General features: G+C 27.5%; 1 protein-coding gene across 2 annotated transcripts in view; it reads right to left on the reverse strand.

Moving 5' to 3' along the window:
• LOC145267067 (RNA/RNP complex-1-interacting phosphatase-like) overlaps nt 1-15,477 on the reverse strand; it is a 95,222-nt gene that overhangs the window by 13,936 nt on the left and 65,809 nt on the right. For both annotated transcript variants that reach the window (XM_080123022.1, XM_080123023.1), the window contains exon 9: nt 9,191-9,251. In XM_080123022.1, coding sequence (XP_079979148.1) covers nt 9,191-9,251 — 61 coding nt within the window. The remainder of the gene's footprint in view (nt 1-9,190; nt 9,252-15,477) is intronic.

Here is a 15,477-nt window from a genome sequence, read left to right on the forward strand (position 1 = left end):
AAAAGAAAAAAAGACAAATAGAAAAGGAAAAGAAAAAAAGACAAATAGAAAAGGAAAAGAAAAAAAGACGAAAAGGAAAAGAAAAAAAGACAAATAGAAAAGGAAAAGAAAAAAAGACAAATAGAAAAGGAAAAGAAAAAAAGACAAATAGAAAAGGAAAAGAAAAAAAGACAAATAGAAAAGGAAAAGAAAAAAAGACAAATAGAAAAGGAAAAGAAAAAAAAGACAAATAGAAAAGGAAAAGAAAAAAAGACAAATAGAAAAGGAAAAGAAAAAAAGACAAATAGAAAAGGAAAAGAAAAAAAGACAAATAGAAAAGGAAAAGAAAAAAAGACAAATAGAAAAGGAAAAGAAAAAAAGACAAATAGAAAAGGAAAAGAGAAAAAGACAAAAAGAAAAGGACAAGAAAGAAAAGACAAATAGAAAAGGAAAAGAAAAAAAAGACAAATAGAAAAGGAAAAGAAAAACAAAGACAAAAAGAAAAGAAAAAAAAGACAAATAGAAAAGGAAAAGAAAGAAAAGACAAATAGAAAAGAAAGAAAAAAGACAAATAGAAAAGGAAAAGAAAAAAAAGACAAATAGAAAACGAAAAGAAAAAAGACAAATAGAAAAGGAAAAGAAAAACAAGACAAATAGAAAAGGAAAAGAAAAACAAGACAAATAGAAAAAGAAAAGAAAAAAGACAAATAGAAAAGGAAAAGAAAAAAAAGACAAATAGAAAACGAAAAGAAAAAAAAGACAAATAGAAAACGAAAAGAAAAAAAAGACAAATAGAAAACGAAAAGAAAAAAAAGACAAATAGAAAAGGAAAAGAAAGAAAAGACAAATAGAAAAGAAAGAAAAAAGACAAATAGAAAAGGAAAAGAAAAAAAAGACATAGAAAAGGAACAGAAAAAAAAGACAAATAGAAAAAGAAAAAAAAGACAAATAGAAAAGGAAAAGAAAAAAAAGACAAATAGAAAAGGAAAAGAAAAAAAAGACAAATAGAAAAGGAAAAGAAAAAAAAGACAAATAGAAAAGGAAAAGAAAAACAAGACAAATAGAAAAGGAAAAGAAAAAAAAGACAAATAGAAAACGAAAAGAAAAAAAAGACAAATAGAAAACGAAAAGAAAAAAAGACAAATAGAAAAGGAAAAGAAAAAAGACAAATAGAAAAGGAAAAGAAAAAAAAGACAAATAGAAAAGGAAAAGAAAAAAAAGACAAATAGAAAAGGAAAAGAAAAAAAAAGACAAATAGAAAAGGAAAAGAAAAAAAAAGACAAATAGAAAAGGAAAAGAAAAAAAAAGACAAATAGAAAAGGAAAAGAAAAAAAAAGACAAATAGAAAAGGAAAAGAAAAAAAAGACGAATAGAAAAGGAAAAGAAAAAAAAGACAAATAGAAAAGGAAAAGAAAAAAAAGACAAATAGAAAAGGAAAAGAAAAAAAAGACAAATAGAAAAGGAAAAGAAAAAAAAAGACAAATAGAAAAGGAAAAGAAAAAAAAGACAAATAGAAAAGGAAAAGAAGAAAAAGACAAATAGAAAAGGAAAAGAAAAAAAAGACGAATAGAAAAGGAAAAGAAAAAAAAGACAAATAGAAAAGGAAAAGAAAAAAAAGACAAATAGAAAAGGAAAAGAAAAAAAAGACAAATAGAAAAGGAAAAGAAAAAAAAGACAAATAGAAAAGGAAAAGAAAAAAAAGACAAATAGAAAAGGAAAAGAAAAAAAAGACAAATAGAAAAGGAAAAGAAAAAAAAGACAAATAGAAAAGGAAAAGAAAAAAAAGACAAATAGAAAAGGAAAAGAAAAAAAGACAAAAAGAAAAGGAAAAGAAAAAAAAGACAAAAAGAAAAAAAAGACAAAAAGAAAAGGAAAAGAAAAAAAGACAAATAAAAAAAAAGACAAAAAGAAAAGAAAAAAAAGACAAATAGAAAAGGAAAAGAAAAAAAAGACAAATAGAAAAGGAAAAGAAAAAAAGACAAATAGAAAAGGAAAAGAAAAAAAAAGACAAATAGAAAAGGAAACGAAAAAAAGACAAATAGAAAAGGAAAAGAAAAAAAGACAAATAGAAAAGGAAAAGAAAAAAAGACAAATAGAAAAAAAAAAGGCAAATAGAAAAGGAAAAGAAAAAAAGACAAATAGAAAAGGAAAAGAAAAAAAGACAAATAGAAAAGGAAAAGAAAAAAAGACAAATAGAAAAGGAAAAGAGAAAAAGACAAAAAGAAAAGGAAAAGAAAGAAAAGACAAATAGAAAACGAAAAGAAAAAAAAGACAAATAGAAAACGAAAAGAAAAAAAAGACAAATAGAAAAGGAAAAGAAAGAAAAGACAAATAGAAAAGAAAGAAAAAAGACAAATAGAAAAGGAAAAGAAAAAAAAGACATAGAAAAGGAACAGAAAAAAAAAGACAAATAGAAAAAGAAAAAAAAGACAAATAGAAAAGGAAAAGAAAAAAAAGACAAATAGAAAAGGAAAAGAAAAAAAAGACAAATAGAAAAGGAAAAGAAAAAAAAGACAAATAGAAAACGAAAAGAAAAAAAAGACAAATAGAAAAGGAAAAGAAAAACAAGACAAATAGAAAAGGAAAAGAAAAAAGACAAATAGAAAAGGAAAAGAAAAAAAAGACAAATAGAAAACGAAAAGAAAAAAAAGACAAATAGAAAACGAAAAGAAAAAAAAGACAAATAGAAAAGGAAAAGAAAGATAAGACAAATAGAAAAGAAAGAAAAAAGACAAATAGAAAAGGAAAAGAAAAAAAAGACATAGAAAAGGAACAGAAAAAAAAGACAAATAGAAAAAGAAAAAAAAGACAAATAGAAAAGGAAAAGAAAAAAAAAGACAAATAGAAAAGGAAAAGAAAAAAAGACAAATAGAAAAGGAAAAGAGAAAAAGACAAAAAGAAAAGGAAAAGAAAGAAAAGACAAATAGAAAAGGAAAAGAAAAAAAAGACAAATAGAAAAGGAAAAGAAAAACAAAGACAAAAAGAAAAGAAAAAAAGACAAATAGAAAAGGAACAGAAAGAAAAGACAAATAGAAAAGGAAAAGAAAGAAAAGACAAATAGAAAAGGAAAAGAAAGAAAAGACAAATAGAAAAGAAAGAAAAAAGACAAATAGAAAAGGAAAAGAAAAAAAAGACATAGAAAAGGAAAAGAAAAAAGACAAATAGAAAAAGAAAAAGAAAAAAAAGACAAATAGAAAACGAAAAGAAAAAAAAGACAAATAGAAAACGAAAAGAAAAAAAAGACAATAGAAAAGGAAAAGAAAAACAAGACAAATAGAAAAGGAAAAGAAAGAAAAGACAAATAGAAAAGGAAAAGAAAGAAAAGACAAATAGAAAAGGAAAAGAAAGAAAAGACAAATAGAAAAGGAAAAGAAAGAAAAGACAAATAGAAAAGAAAGAAAAAAGACAAATAGAAAAGAAAGAAAAAAGACAAATAGAAAAGGAAAAGAAAAAAAAGACATAGAAAAGGAACAGAAAAAAAAAGACAAATAGAAAAAGAAAAAAAAGACAAATAGAAAAAGAAAAAAAAGACAAATAGAAAAGGAAAAGAAAAAAAAGACAAATAGAAAAGGAAAAGAAAAAAAAGACAAATAGAAAAGGAAAAGAAAAAAAGACAAATAGAAAAGGAAAAGAAAAAAAAGACAAATAGAAAAGGAAAAGAAAAAAAAGACAAATAGAAAAGGAAAAGAAAAAAAGACAAATAGAAAAGGAAAAGAAAAAAAAGACAAATAGAAAAGGAAAAGAAAACAAAGACAAAAAGAAAAGAAAAAAAAGACAAAAAGAAAAGAAAAAAAAGACAAATAGAAAAGGAAAAGAAAGAAAAGACAAATAGAAAAGAAAGAAAAAAGACAAATAGAAAAGGAAAAGAAAAAAAAAGACATAGAAAAGGAACAGAAAAAAAAAGACAAATAGAAAAAGAAAAAAAGACAAATAGAAAAGGAAAAGAAAAAAAAGACAAATAGAAAAGGAAAAGAAAAAAAAGACAAATAGAAAAGGAAAAGAAAAACAAGACAAATAGAAAAGGAAAAGAAAAACAAGACAAATAGAAAAGGAAAAGAAAAACAAGACAAATAGAAAAGGAAAAGAAAAAAAAGACAAATAGAAAAGGAAAAGAAAAAAGACAAATAGAAAAGGAAAAGAAAAAAAAGACAAATAGAAAACGAAAAGAAAAAAAAGACAAATAGAAAACGAAAAGAAAAAAAAGACAAATAGAAAACGAAAAGAAAAAAAAGACAAATAGAAAAGGAAAAGAAAGAAAAGACAAATAGAAAAGAAAGAAAAAAGACAAATAGAAAAGGAAAAGAAAAAAAAGACATAGAAAAGGAACAGAAAAAAAAAAGACAAATAGAAAAAGAAAAAAAAGACAAATAGAAAAAGAAAAAAAAGACAAATAGAAAAGGAATAGAAAAAAAAAGACAAATAGAAAAGGAAAAGAAAAAAAAGACAAATAGAAAAGGAAAAGAAAAAAAAGACAAATAGAAAAGGAAAAGAAAAAAAAGACAAATAGAAAAGGAAAAGAAAAAAAAGACAAATAGAAAAGGAAAAGAAAAAAAGACAAATAGAAAAGGAAAAGAAAAAAAGACAAATAGAAAAGGAAAAGAAAAAAAAGACAAATAGAAAAGGAAAAGAAAAAAAAGACAAATAGAAAAGGAAAAGAAAAAAAAGACAAATAGAAAAGGAAAAGAAAAAAAAGACAAATAGAAAAGGAAAAGAAAAAAAAGACGAATAGAAAAGGAAAAGAAAAAAGACAAATAGAAAAGGAAAAGAAAAAAGACAAATAGAAAAGGAAAAGAAAAAAAAAGACAAATAGAAAAGGAAAAGAAAAAAAGACAAATAGAAAAGGAAAAGAAAAAAAAAGAAAAAAAGAAAAGAAAAAAAAGACAAATAGAAAAGGAAAAGAAAAAAAAGACAAATAGAAAAGGAAAAGAAAAAAAAGACAAATAGAAAAGGAAAAGAAAAAAAAGACAAATAGAAAAGGAAAAGAAAAAAAAGACAAATAGAAAAGGAAAAGAAAAAAAAGACAAATAGAAAAGGAAAAGAAAAAAAAGACAAATAGAAAAGGAAAAGAAAAAAAAGACAAATAGAAAAGGAAAAGAAAAAAAAGACAAATAGAAAAGGAAAAGAAAAAAAGACAAATAGAAAAGGAAAAGAAAAAAAGACAAATAGAAAAGGAAAAGAAAAAAAGACAAATAGAAAAGGAAAAGAAAAAAAAGACAAATAGAAAAGGAAAAGAAAAAAAAGACAAATAGAAAAGGAAAAGAAAAAAAAGACAAATAGAAAAGGAAAAGAAAAAAAGACAAATAGAAAACGAAAAGAAAAAAAAGACAAATAGAAAAGGAAAAGAAAAAAAGACAAATAGAAAAAAAAGACAAAAAGAAAAGAAAAAAAAGACAAATAGAAAAGGAAAAGAAAAAAAGACAAATAGAAAAGGAAAAGAAAAAAAGACAAATAGAAAAGGAAAAGAAAAAAAGACAAATAGAAAAGGAAAAGAAAAAAAGACAAATAGAAAAGGAAAAGAAAAAAAGACAAATAGAAAAGGAAAAGAAAAAAAGACAAATAGAAAAGGAAAAGAAAAAAAGACAAATAGAAAAGGAAAAGAAAAAAAGACAAATAGAAAAGGAAAAGAAAAAAAGACAAATAGAAAAGGAAAAGAAAAAAAAGACAAATAGAAAAGGAAAAGAAAAAAAGACAAATAGAAAAGGAAAAGAAAAAAAGACAAATAGAAAAGGAAAAGAAAAAAAGACAAATAGAAAAGGAAAAGAAAAAAAGACAAATAGAAAAGGAAAAGAAAAAAAGACAAATAGAAAAGGAAAAGAGAAAAAGACAAAAAGAAAAGGACAAGAAAGAAAAGACAAATAGAAAAGGAAAAGAAAAAAAAGACAAATAGAAAAGGAAAAGAAAAACAAAGACAAAAAGAAAAGAAAAAAAAGACAAATAGAAAAGGAAAAGAAAGAAAAGACAAATAGAAAAGAAAGAAAAAAGACAAATAGAAAAGGAAAAGAAAAAAAAGACAAATAGAAAACGAAAAGAAAAAAGACAAATAGAAAAGGAAAAGAAAAACAAGACAAATAGAAAAGGAAAAGAAAAACAAGACAAATAGAAAAGGAAAAGAAAAGACAAATAGAAAAGGAAAAGAAAAAAAAGACAAATAGAAAACGAAAAGAAAAAAAAGACAAATAGAAAACGAAAAGAAAAAAAAGACAAATAGAAAACGAAAAGAAAAAAAAGACAAATAGAAAAGGAAAAGAAAGAAAAGACAAATAGAAAAGAAAGAAAAAAGACAAATAGAAAAGGAAAAGAAAAAAAAGACATAGAAAAGGAACAGAAAAAAAAAGACAAATAGAAAAAGAAAAAAAAGACAAATAGAAAAGGAAAAGAAAAAAAAGACAAATAGAAAAGGAAAAGAAAAAAAAGACAAATAGAAAAGGAAAAGAAAAAAAAGACAAATAGAAAAGGAAAAGAAAAACAAGACAAATAGAAAAGGAAAAGAAAAAAAAGACAAATAGAAAACGAAAAGAAAAAAAAGACAAATAGAAAACGAAAAGAAAAAAAGACAAATAGAAAACGAAAAGAAAAAAAAGACAAATAGAAAAGGAAAAGAAAAAAAAGACAAATAGAAAAGGAAAAGAAAAAAAAGACAAATAGAAAAGGAAAAGAAAAACAAGACAAATAGAAAAGGAAAAGAAAAAAGACAAATAGAAAAGGAAAAGAAAGAAAAGACAAATAGAAAAGAAAGAAAAAAGACAAATAGAAAAGGAAAAGAAAAAAAAGACATAGAAAAGGAACAGAAAAAAAAAGACAAATAGAAAAAGAAAAAAAAGACAAATAGAAAAGGAAAAGAAAAAAAAGACAAATAGAAAAGGAAAAGAAAAAAAAGACAAATAGAAAAGGAAAAGAAAAAAAGACAAATAGAAAAGGAAAAGAAAAAAAAGACAAATAGAAAAGGAAAAGAAAAAAAAGACAAATAGAAAAGGAAAAGATAAAAAAGGAAAAAAAGAAAAGGAAAAGAAAAAAAAGACAAATAGAAAAGGAAAAGAAAAAAAAGACAAATAGAAAAGGAAAAGAAAAACAAAGACAAATAGAAAAGGAAAAGAAAAACAAAGACAAATAGAAAAGGAAAAGAAAAACAAAGACAAAAAGAAAAGAAAAAAAAGACAAATAGAAAAGGAAAAGAAAGAAAAGACAAATAGAAAAGGAAAAGAAAAAAAAGACAAATAGAAAAGGAAAAGAAAAAAAGACAAATAGAAAAGGAAAAGAAAAAAAAGACAAATAGAAAAGGAAAAGAAAAAAAAGACAAATAGAAAAGGAAAAGAAAAAAAAGACAAATAGAAAACGAAAAGAAAAAAGACAAATAGAAAAGGAAAAGAAAAAAAAGACAAATAAAAAACGAAAAGAAAAAAAAGACAAATAGAAAACGAAAAGAAAAAAAAGACGAATAGAAAAGGAAAAGAAAGATAAGACAAATAGAAAAGAAAGAAAAAAGACAAATAGAAAAGGAAAAGAAAAAAAAGACATAGAAAAGGAACAGAAAAAAAAAGACAAATAGAAAAAGAAAAAAAAGACAAATAGAAAAGGAAAAGAAAAAAAGACAAATAGAAAAGGAAAAGAAAAAAAAGACAAATAGAAAAGGTAAAGAAAAAAAAAGACAAATAGAAAAGGAAAAGAAAAAAAAGACAAATAGAAAAGGAAAAGAAAAAAAAGACAAATAGAAAAAGGAAAAGAAAAAAAAGACAAATAGAAAAGGAAAAGAAAAAAAAGACAAATAGAAAAGGAAAAGAAAAAAAAGACAAATAGAAAAGGAAAAGAAAAAAAAGACAAATAAAAAAGGAAAAGAAAAAAAGACAAATAGAAAAGGAAAAGAAAAAAAAGACAAATAGAAAAGGAAAAGAAAAAAAAGACAAATAGAAAAGGAAAAGAAAAAAAGACAAATAGAAAAGGAAAAGAAAAAAAGACAAATAGAAAAGGAAAAGAAAAAGTCAAAAAGAAAAGGAAAAAAGACCAAAATAGGAAAGGAAAAAAGACCAAAATAGGAAAGGAAAAAAGACCAAAATAGGAAAGGAAAAAAGACCAAAATAGGAAAGGAAAAAAGACCAAAATAGGAAAGGAAAAAAGACCAAAATAGGAAAGGAAAAAAGACCAAAATAGGAAAGGAAAAAAGACCAAAATAGGAAAGGAAAAAAGACCAAAATAGGAAAGGAAAAAAGACCAAAATAGGAAAGGAAAAAAGACCAAAATAGGAAAGGAAAAAAGACCAAAATAGGAAAGGAAAAAAGACCAAAATAGGAAAGGAAAAAAGACCAAAATAGGAAAGGAAAAAAGACCAAAATAGGAAAGGAAAAAAGACCAAAATAGGAAAGGAAAAAAGACCAAAATAGGAAAGGAAAAAAGACCAAAATAGGAAAGGAAAAAAGACCAAAATAGGAAAGGAAAAAAGACCAAAATAGGAAAGGAAAAAAGACCAAAATAGGAAAGGAAAAAAGACCAAAATAGGAAAGGAAAAAAAGACCAAAATAGGAAAGGAAAAAAGACCAAAATAGAAAAGGAAAAAAGACCAAAATAGAAAAGGAAAAAAAGACCAAAATAGAAAAGGAAAAAAGACCAAAATAGGAAAGGAAAAAAGGCCAAAATAGGAAAGGAAAAAAGACCAAAATAGGAAAGGAAAAAAGACCAAAATAGGAAAGGAAAAATGACCAAAATAGGAAAGGAAAAATGACCAAAATAGGAAAGGAAAAATGACCAAAATAGGAAAGGAAAAAAGACCAAAATAGGAAAGGAAAAAAGACCAAAATAGGAAAGGAAAAATGACCAAAATAGGAAAGGAAAAAAGACCAAAATAGGAAAAGAAAAAAGACCAAAATAGGAAAGGAAAAAAGGCCAAAATAGGAAAGGAAAAAAGGCCAAAATAGGAAAAAAAAAGACAAAAAAAGGAAAAGAAAAAAGACAAAAAAAGGAAAATAAAAAAGACAAAAAAAAGGAAAATAAAAAAGACAAAAAAAAGGAAAAGAAAAAGACAAAAAAAAGGAAAAGAAAAAAGACAAAAAAAGGAAAAGAAAAAAGACAAAAAAAAGGAAAAGAAAAAAGACAAAAAAAGGAAAAGAAAAAAGACAAAAAAAAAAGGAAAAGAAAAAAAAAGACCAAACAAGAAAAAATGAAAGATAAACCATAGAAGAAATAAAAATAAAAGGTCAAATTAAAAAAAAAACAAACTTACCCTTTTAAATTTTCTAAATAAAGTTCCCTTTCTATATTATGACCACGAGCTGTATTAAACTCTGAAAATATTAAAAAAAAACAGAAATCCAATCAGAAATATGCGTGATATTTTTTACATTCGTGAATGAAAAGCATTTTTTTTTGTATAAATAATTGAATTCGTTGAAAAAGCATCACAAACAATGATACATTCCAGCACTAGCAAGAATTGCTCAATGGTAGAGCTTCAGACTTCAGACTCTAGGGTTCTAGTTTCAAATCTTGCTAGGTTGAGCCACACTGACGAGTCATAAATGCCGAAACATAACTATGGATAATTATATATATATATATATATGTATATATATTTATGCACATAATAGTAGAGAAATCTGGTGTTGCCTGTGATTGAATGAGGATCAATGAATATTCCACACTTCCAATACTTTTATTATCATCGAAATCGTTGAAATCGCACATTTTTTAATAAAATCAGTTGATTGTCTGCTCTAGTCGGTGACCCATTGCAATGCAACAAGAGGACGTAGTCCACAATATATTTGTAATCTACATTGCACTGTAGAGAACCTACTGTTGATTACATAAAATTATTCTTATGTAATGGCTTGAATTAAAGTTTAAAATGCAAAAGTCGAGTATCAAACAGAAACATCCATGCATCCGTCATATCAAAGAACCTACTGTTGATTTTATACGCTGTGCCCTTCTGCTTGTGTGATGATAAAACTTGCCAAATGCACTTGTGATGTTAGGCTGTATAAGGTGTTAGCTTTGCACAAAATCAGACTGTTTTTTCTTTTAATCAAACTTTTTTCGATTTGATACTTATTGGGTGCATTCTGATACAAAACATATTTACAAACACTCCCAGACAAATAAAGTACATTTGTGTGAAATCTAGAGAAAAATCAGCTGAACTGTTTTGGAGTCCGTAGGAAATGAGCTCTCATACATACACACGCAGAGAAAGTGCCTTTTATATATAAATAATATATATACATGTATATATATATATATATATATAAACTAGGAGGGAGACTCGATGTTGCCCGGGATTGAATGAAGATCAACAAATTTTTCACCCTCCCATACTTTTATTGTTATAAAAATCGCCCATTTTTTAATCAAATCGATTAATTGCCTAGTTAGGGACCCCATTCCTGCAGTGTACTGGATATTTTTCCCATGCAGTGTACATAGAACTGTAGAGAATCTACTGTTGATTTTATAAAATTATTTTCATATAATGGCTTGAATTTAAGTTTAAAATACAAATTGTCAAGTATCATAGTTCAATTGTGCTCTAAAAAGAAACATTCATTTCTAACGTGCCCCTGTCTCCTAAAAGAATCTAATGTTAATTTTATAGGCTTTTCTATAGGTTTTTTTCTGCTTGTGCGGTGATAAAACTGCTCAAATGCATTTGTGATGTTAGGTTGTATAAAAGTGTTAACTTTGGTAAAAATCGGACTTCCTTCTTGAATTGAATATTTTTTTTTTATTATCGATACTTATGAGATGTAATTTGATACACAACCTATGTAAGAACACTTCCAGACACATCCAGTAACTTTGTGAAAAAAAATAAAAAAATTAGCCAAACCGTTTGAGTCCACAGGGAACAAACACAAAAAAAGTTCCTTCTATATAATAGTCGAGATACTTCAAAATGCCTAGGAGCAATTCATATATACCTACATATTATTTCATTATGTCTTAAATTTCTTTTTATGTTATGCTCAACCCTCAAATTTTGAGTTTTATATATTCTGACAAGTACCTATATAAAGAATCTATCCATATTCGTTAAATCTTTTTGATCATACATTTATATATATACTATCAAAAGTACCCGTCGTTGACTGGGTTCAAAAACAGCCTACAGAAAATGAACTTTGATTTATGAAAGTATGATAGGTTATGAAAAGGAAGGGTTGTAAAGAGATAGCTTCGAATTTGGAGGGTATCAAAACCAAAGCAAAATATGATGAAAGTAAAAATAAAATAGATAAACCCCATAATTTATTATACCATACCTGTTCACACTGAAACACTTATCACAATATTCTGTGGATCTATATTAAAAAACCTTGTTAAACTTTGTCACATATTTCCATTCTATGGAGGTCAGGTGCGAACGAACACCCCATAATTTTATTATACCATATTTCTTCAAACTGAAACATAATTATCAAAGTATACTTACGTAGATAGATATGAAAAGTCTTTATTAAAGTTTGTGCCTATTTCCATTCTATGGAGGCCAGGTGCAAACGCAGACCCCACAATTTTATTATACCATCCCTATTTAAGTTAAAACATACTTATCAAAGTATTCTTATGTACATCTATATCAAAAACACTTGTAAACGTTTTTTTATTTTTCATTTTTAAATTTTTTATTTCCATACTTTGTGGACCAGGCGCGAACGCAGACCCCACAATTTTAATGAACCACCGTTCTGCCAGATCAAACATACCCATTCCTGTGTCTTGATACCTCGTCTATCATTATATGTAATCAGTTTTTTAAAATAGTCAACCATATAGGAGCCTATGCGTGACCAGACACACACACAGACAGACATTCAGCTTTATATATATATATGTATATATATATAAATATATATACTAAATGCTTGGTGTATCGCGCCATTGTCTTCTCATCACTCTTATACAGTGCAGAAACTTGGCCAGTGTACAAACTGGTAGTCTGTAAGCTCAACATCTATATGATTTTAAATGTCAAGTGGTATGATTTTGGCAGATTTTAAATGTCAAGTGGTATGATTTTGGCAGATTTTAAATGTCAAGTGGTATGATTTTGGCAGATTTTAAATGTCAAGTGGTATGATTTTGGCAGATTTTAAATGTCAAGTGGTATGATTTTGGCAGATTTTAAATGTCAAGTGGTATGACTGTCAGCAACAGGGAGATCCTATCACAAGTCAACCTCCCAAGCATGTATGACCTGCTCATCCGGAAAAACCTGAGATGAGCCGGGCACGTAAACAGAATGGTGAACTCCGACTACCAAAACAGATACTGTTTTCACAATTGGAGGATGGGGTACGAGGCAGACCTAAGCTCATGTTTTGTGACACCGTCAAACGAAATCTAAAGGACAGGTTGATCCCTACTGGAAGCTGGTAAACCTTCAGTCACGACCGTGACAAGTGGAGAATGATGGTTCACAGGAAGTCGTCTTCGGACACAAAGGACAGCACATGATGATATATATATCTATAAATATAAAAGCGAAAATGTATGTGTGTGTGTGTGTGTGTGTGTGTGTGTGTGTGTGTGCTCGCTTTTGCTGTGTCTACAAAAGGCTTCTTTCAGAGAAGCGGTCGGTCGGTTCACAACTTTTTAAAACTTTTTATATCACATAAAAATCGTAATATCTCACAGTTAACAACGAAGTTCGCCTGTCTATTTAATTTTCTCGATTTCGGGAAGATAAATATTCAATATTTGTCGCTCGCCGCATGTGGGTTAGTCTTTTTTCTATAAAATCTTTGGGGGGAAAAAAAAAAAGCGTTCAGCAGTAAATACTATCCCGCAGTCAAACCTGACCTCATTAACTCATTAAAACGAGCACCTGCTAAATCCAACTAATTAAATAAATTGAAACGTGCTTCCGTTAGCATTTCGCGGTGGAGCAATGGTTAAAGTCGCACTTTTTAAATTTTTTTTTCACACACTTTAATTTACAACTTTGCCTCAACGGTTCGGGTTCGATCCTCATACTTACTTTTTTTTTTACCCCCCCCCCCACACCTCCAAACACCCGGGCAACGCCAGATACCCCTCGCTAGTATATATATAAAAGAGAAAGAGACCAAAAAGATAAACAATTGTGAATTGTAAATCAATTTCAAAAAGAAAAACAAACAAAATCAACCACTAATTTTGTTTGTTTTTCCTTTTGAAACTTATTTTTACTCAATATTAATATAGCTCTAGGATACATATACATTGAACTTATATATCTACAGTACTATGAGCACTGTTCTTTTAAAAATATTGATACATTTATTAATATACTAGCAGTTCAGCCTGGCTTTGCTTGAGCCCTATGTACTGTTCATAACTTGCCCTACCTGTGAATACACTATATGCAAGATTTTAAATGTTTAGACGAAAATTTGTCTGAGTAATTTCGTAGAGACTGCAAAGGTCAATTTTTTTTTTTACTTTGACACCAATTTTGACCCCTTAACATTTATTATTTTGGTCTCAAATCAAAATACAAAATTTTACCCATGTTCAAGTTACCTACATTTAAAATTTCAAGTGTTTGGACCCAAAATAGATAGAATTTTCAAAGGTCAAATCGTTGAACTCTGACCCCTTGAAAGCCAAATTTCTAGCCAAAAACTGATTAAAAAGATTTTCCCAAATCTCAATACTCCTTATGTCAAATCTCGAGTCTCTAGACCGAAAATTGGCAGAGTTATTTCGTAGGGAAATACACACACATTTTCACTTTTATATATACTAGCAGGGGGGTACCTGACGATGCCCGGGTGTCTTGAGGTAAATCAAATAAATTTAAATAATAAAAAAAATGTTTTGGTAGGTGAGTATGAGGATCGAACCCGTACCCTTGAATTTGAAATTAATGTGTGAAAAAAAAAAAAGTGCGACGTAAACCATTGGGCCACCGCGGCATACAACGTAGACAGGCTTGAATTTATTTATTTAACTATAAAAACAGGCGTGCACAATAAAAGTTAACTCTGCTGCTTCCATTTAACCTAATTAAGAAGGTCAAATAGAAGTCACGCAGCGTTTGGGTTTGTTTACCCAAATTTGACTGTTTTTTCCCCCAACAGATGTTGGGGAGGGGAAAGCAGCTCCCAATTGTCCAGATTGAATAGCAACTGTCTGATATACAAGATTGATTAAAGCTGATTGCTTCTGGACGTTTTTCCTGGCGCAATGCTGAGAATACGTCCGTTTGAGTTTAGTTTCACTTTATTTATACTAAAAAGCCCAATCAACACGCGAGAAGCCAAAATAGCAATAATTTTGTAAAAATCGACGTAAATAAATCTATACGCTACACGCTTTCCTAAATCCTAGATATTATTATATAGAACCTATATAAACAGTTGTAAGCGATCGTAACGAACCCGAGAGCGTGTGCGAAAGAAGCCTTTGTGAGACATACACAAAATAGTCACGCATATTTTGCCTTTTATATATATATAGATCGATTAAAATAAACTCTACTCTTTAGACTCCAGGTTTAACTTCCACTATAAAATAAAATATGATGATTGCAACGTCTTGTCAGACGAGTGCCACTCCCTCAGACATTTAAAATCCATGAGCCCAAATGCCTGAGGGAGTATCTATACAAATATGATGTTACAGAGTCTTAGCTTTGTACGACAGCTAAGTTTCTTTCTCGGTTCAAAATGTTGAGATCCAGCAACAAGCAAGAGCAAGATAGCCAGCAACAAATTAAACTGCAGACCAGCTTAATGCGGGTAATGGTCTTCCGCTTTATGGTTTTTTAAATCTGAGATTTGCTTCTCCTAGAAAGGTTGCCCTCACCACGGCTTACGGGAGCCCTCTCCACCCCAATACACATATACACACACACAAATATACAAATATAAAATATACATACATATATATATATATATATACTAGCATGAGAGGAGGGGAGGACTTGCTCGGTCATAAAATAGGCTTAAATATGTTTTAATTTATCCAGATTTCGTATATATTATTTTAGTGTCGTGATTTCCAAGATAAAAACAAAGTCAGCTAGAATCAAAAGTGAAAGCAAAACTGGCATTCAAAGATGGTGACGTTACCACTGTACCAACGTGACAGGCATCAGATAAATGTACAAAATGTATAACGATTGTTTCAATTTTGACATTTAATTGACCCCTTTAAAAACTATTTTAACCGACTAAAGACGGATAAAAGAATGGTCCATAAAAAATCCAATCATCTGTGACTTTTAGTTTCGGAAGAGATAGAGTTTGAAAATATGGAGACAGACAGACATATAGCCTTTTATATATTAGATTAGCGAGGGGTACCCGGCATTGCCTGGGTGTTTGGAGATGTGTGTGTTTGTGTGTGTGTGTGTGTGGGGGGGGTTATAAAAAAAAAAAAAAAAAAAAAAAAAAAAGTAAGTATGAGGATCGAACCCGAACCGTTGAGGCAAAGTTGTGAAAAAAAAAAAAAAAAAAAAAAAAAAACGTGCGATGTTAACCATTGCCCCACGGAAACACGTTTGAATTTATTTAATCACTTGGA

This window comes from Euprymna scolopes, chromosome 42 (assembly GCF_053919585.1).
Source record: "Euprymna scolopes isolate OS-2025 chromosome 42, ASM5391958v1, whole genome shotgun sequence".
In the NCBI taxonomy this organism is placed as follows: Eukaryota; Metazoa; Mollusca; class Cephalopoda; order Sepiida; family Sepiolidae; genus Euprymna; species Euprymna scolopes.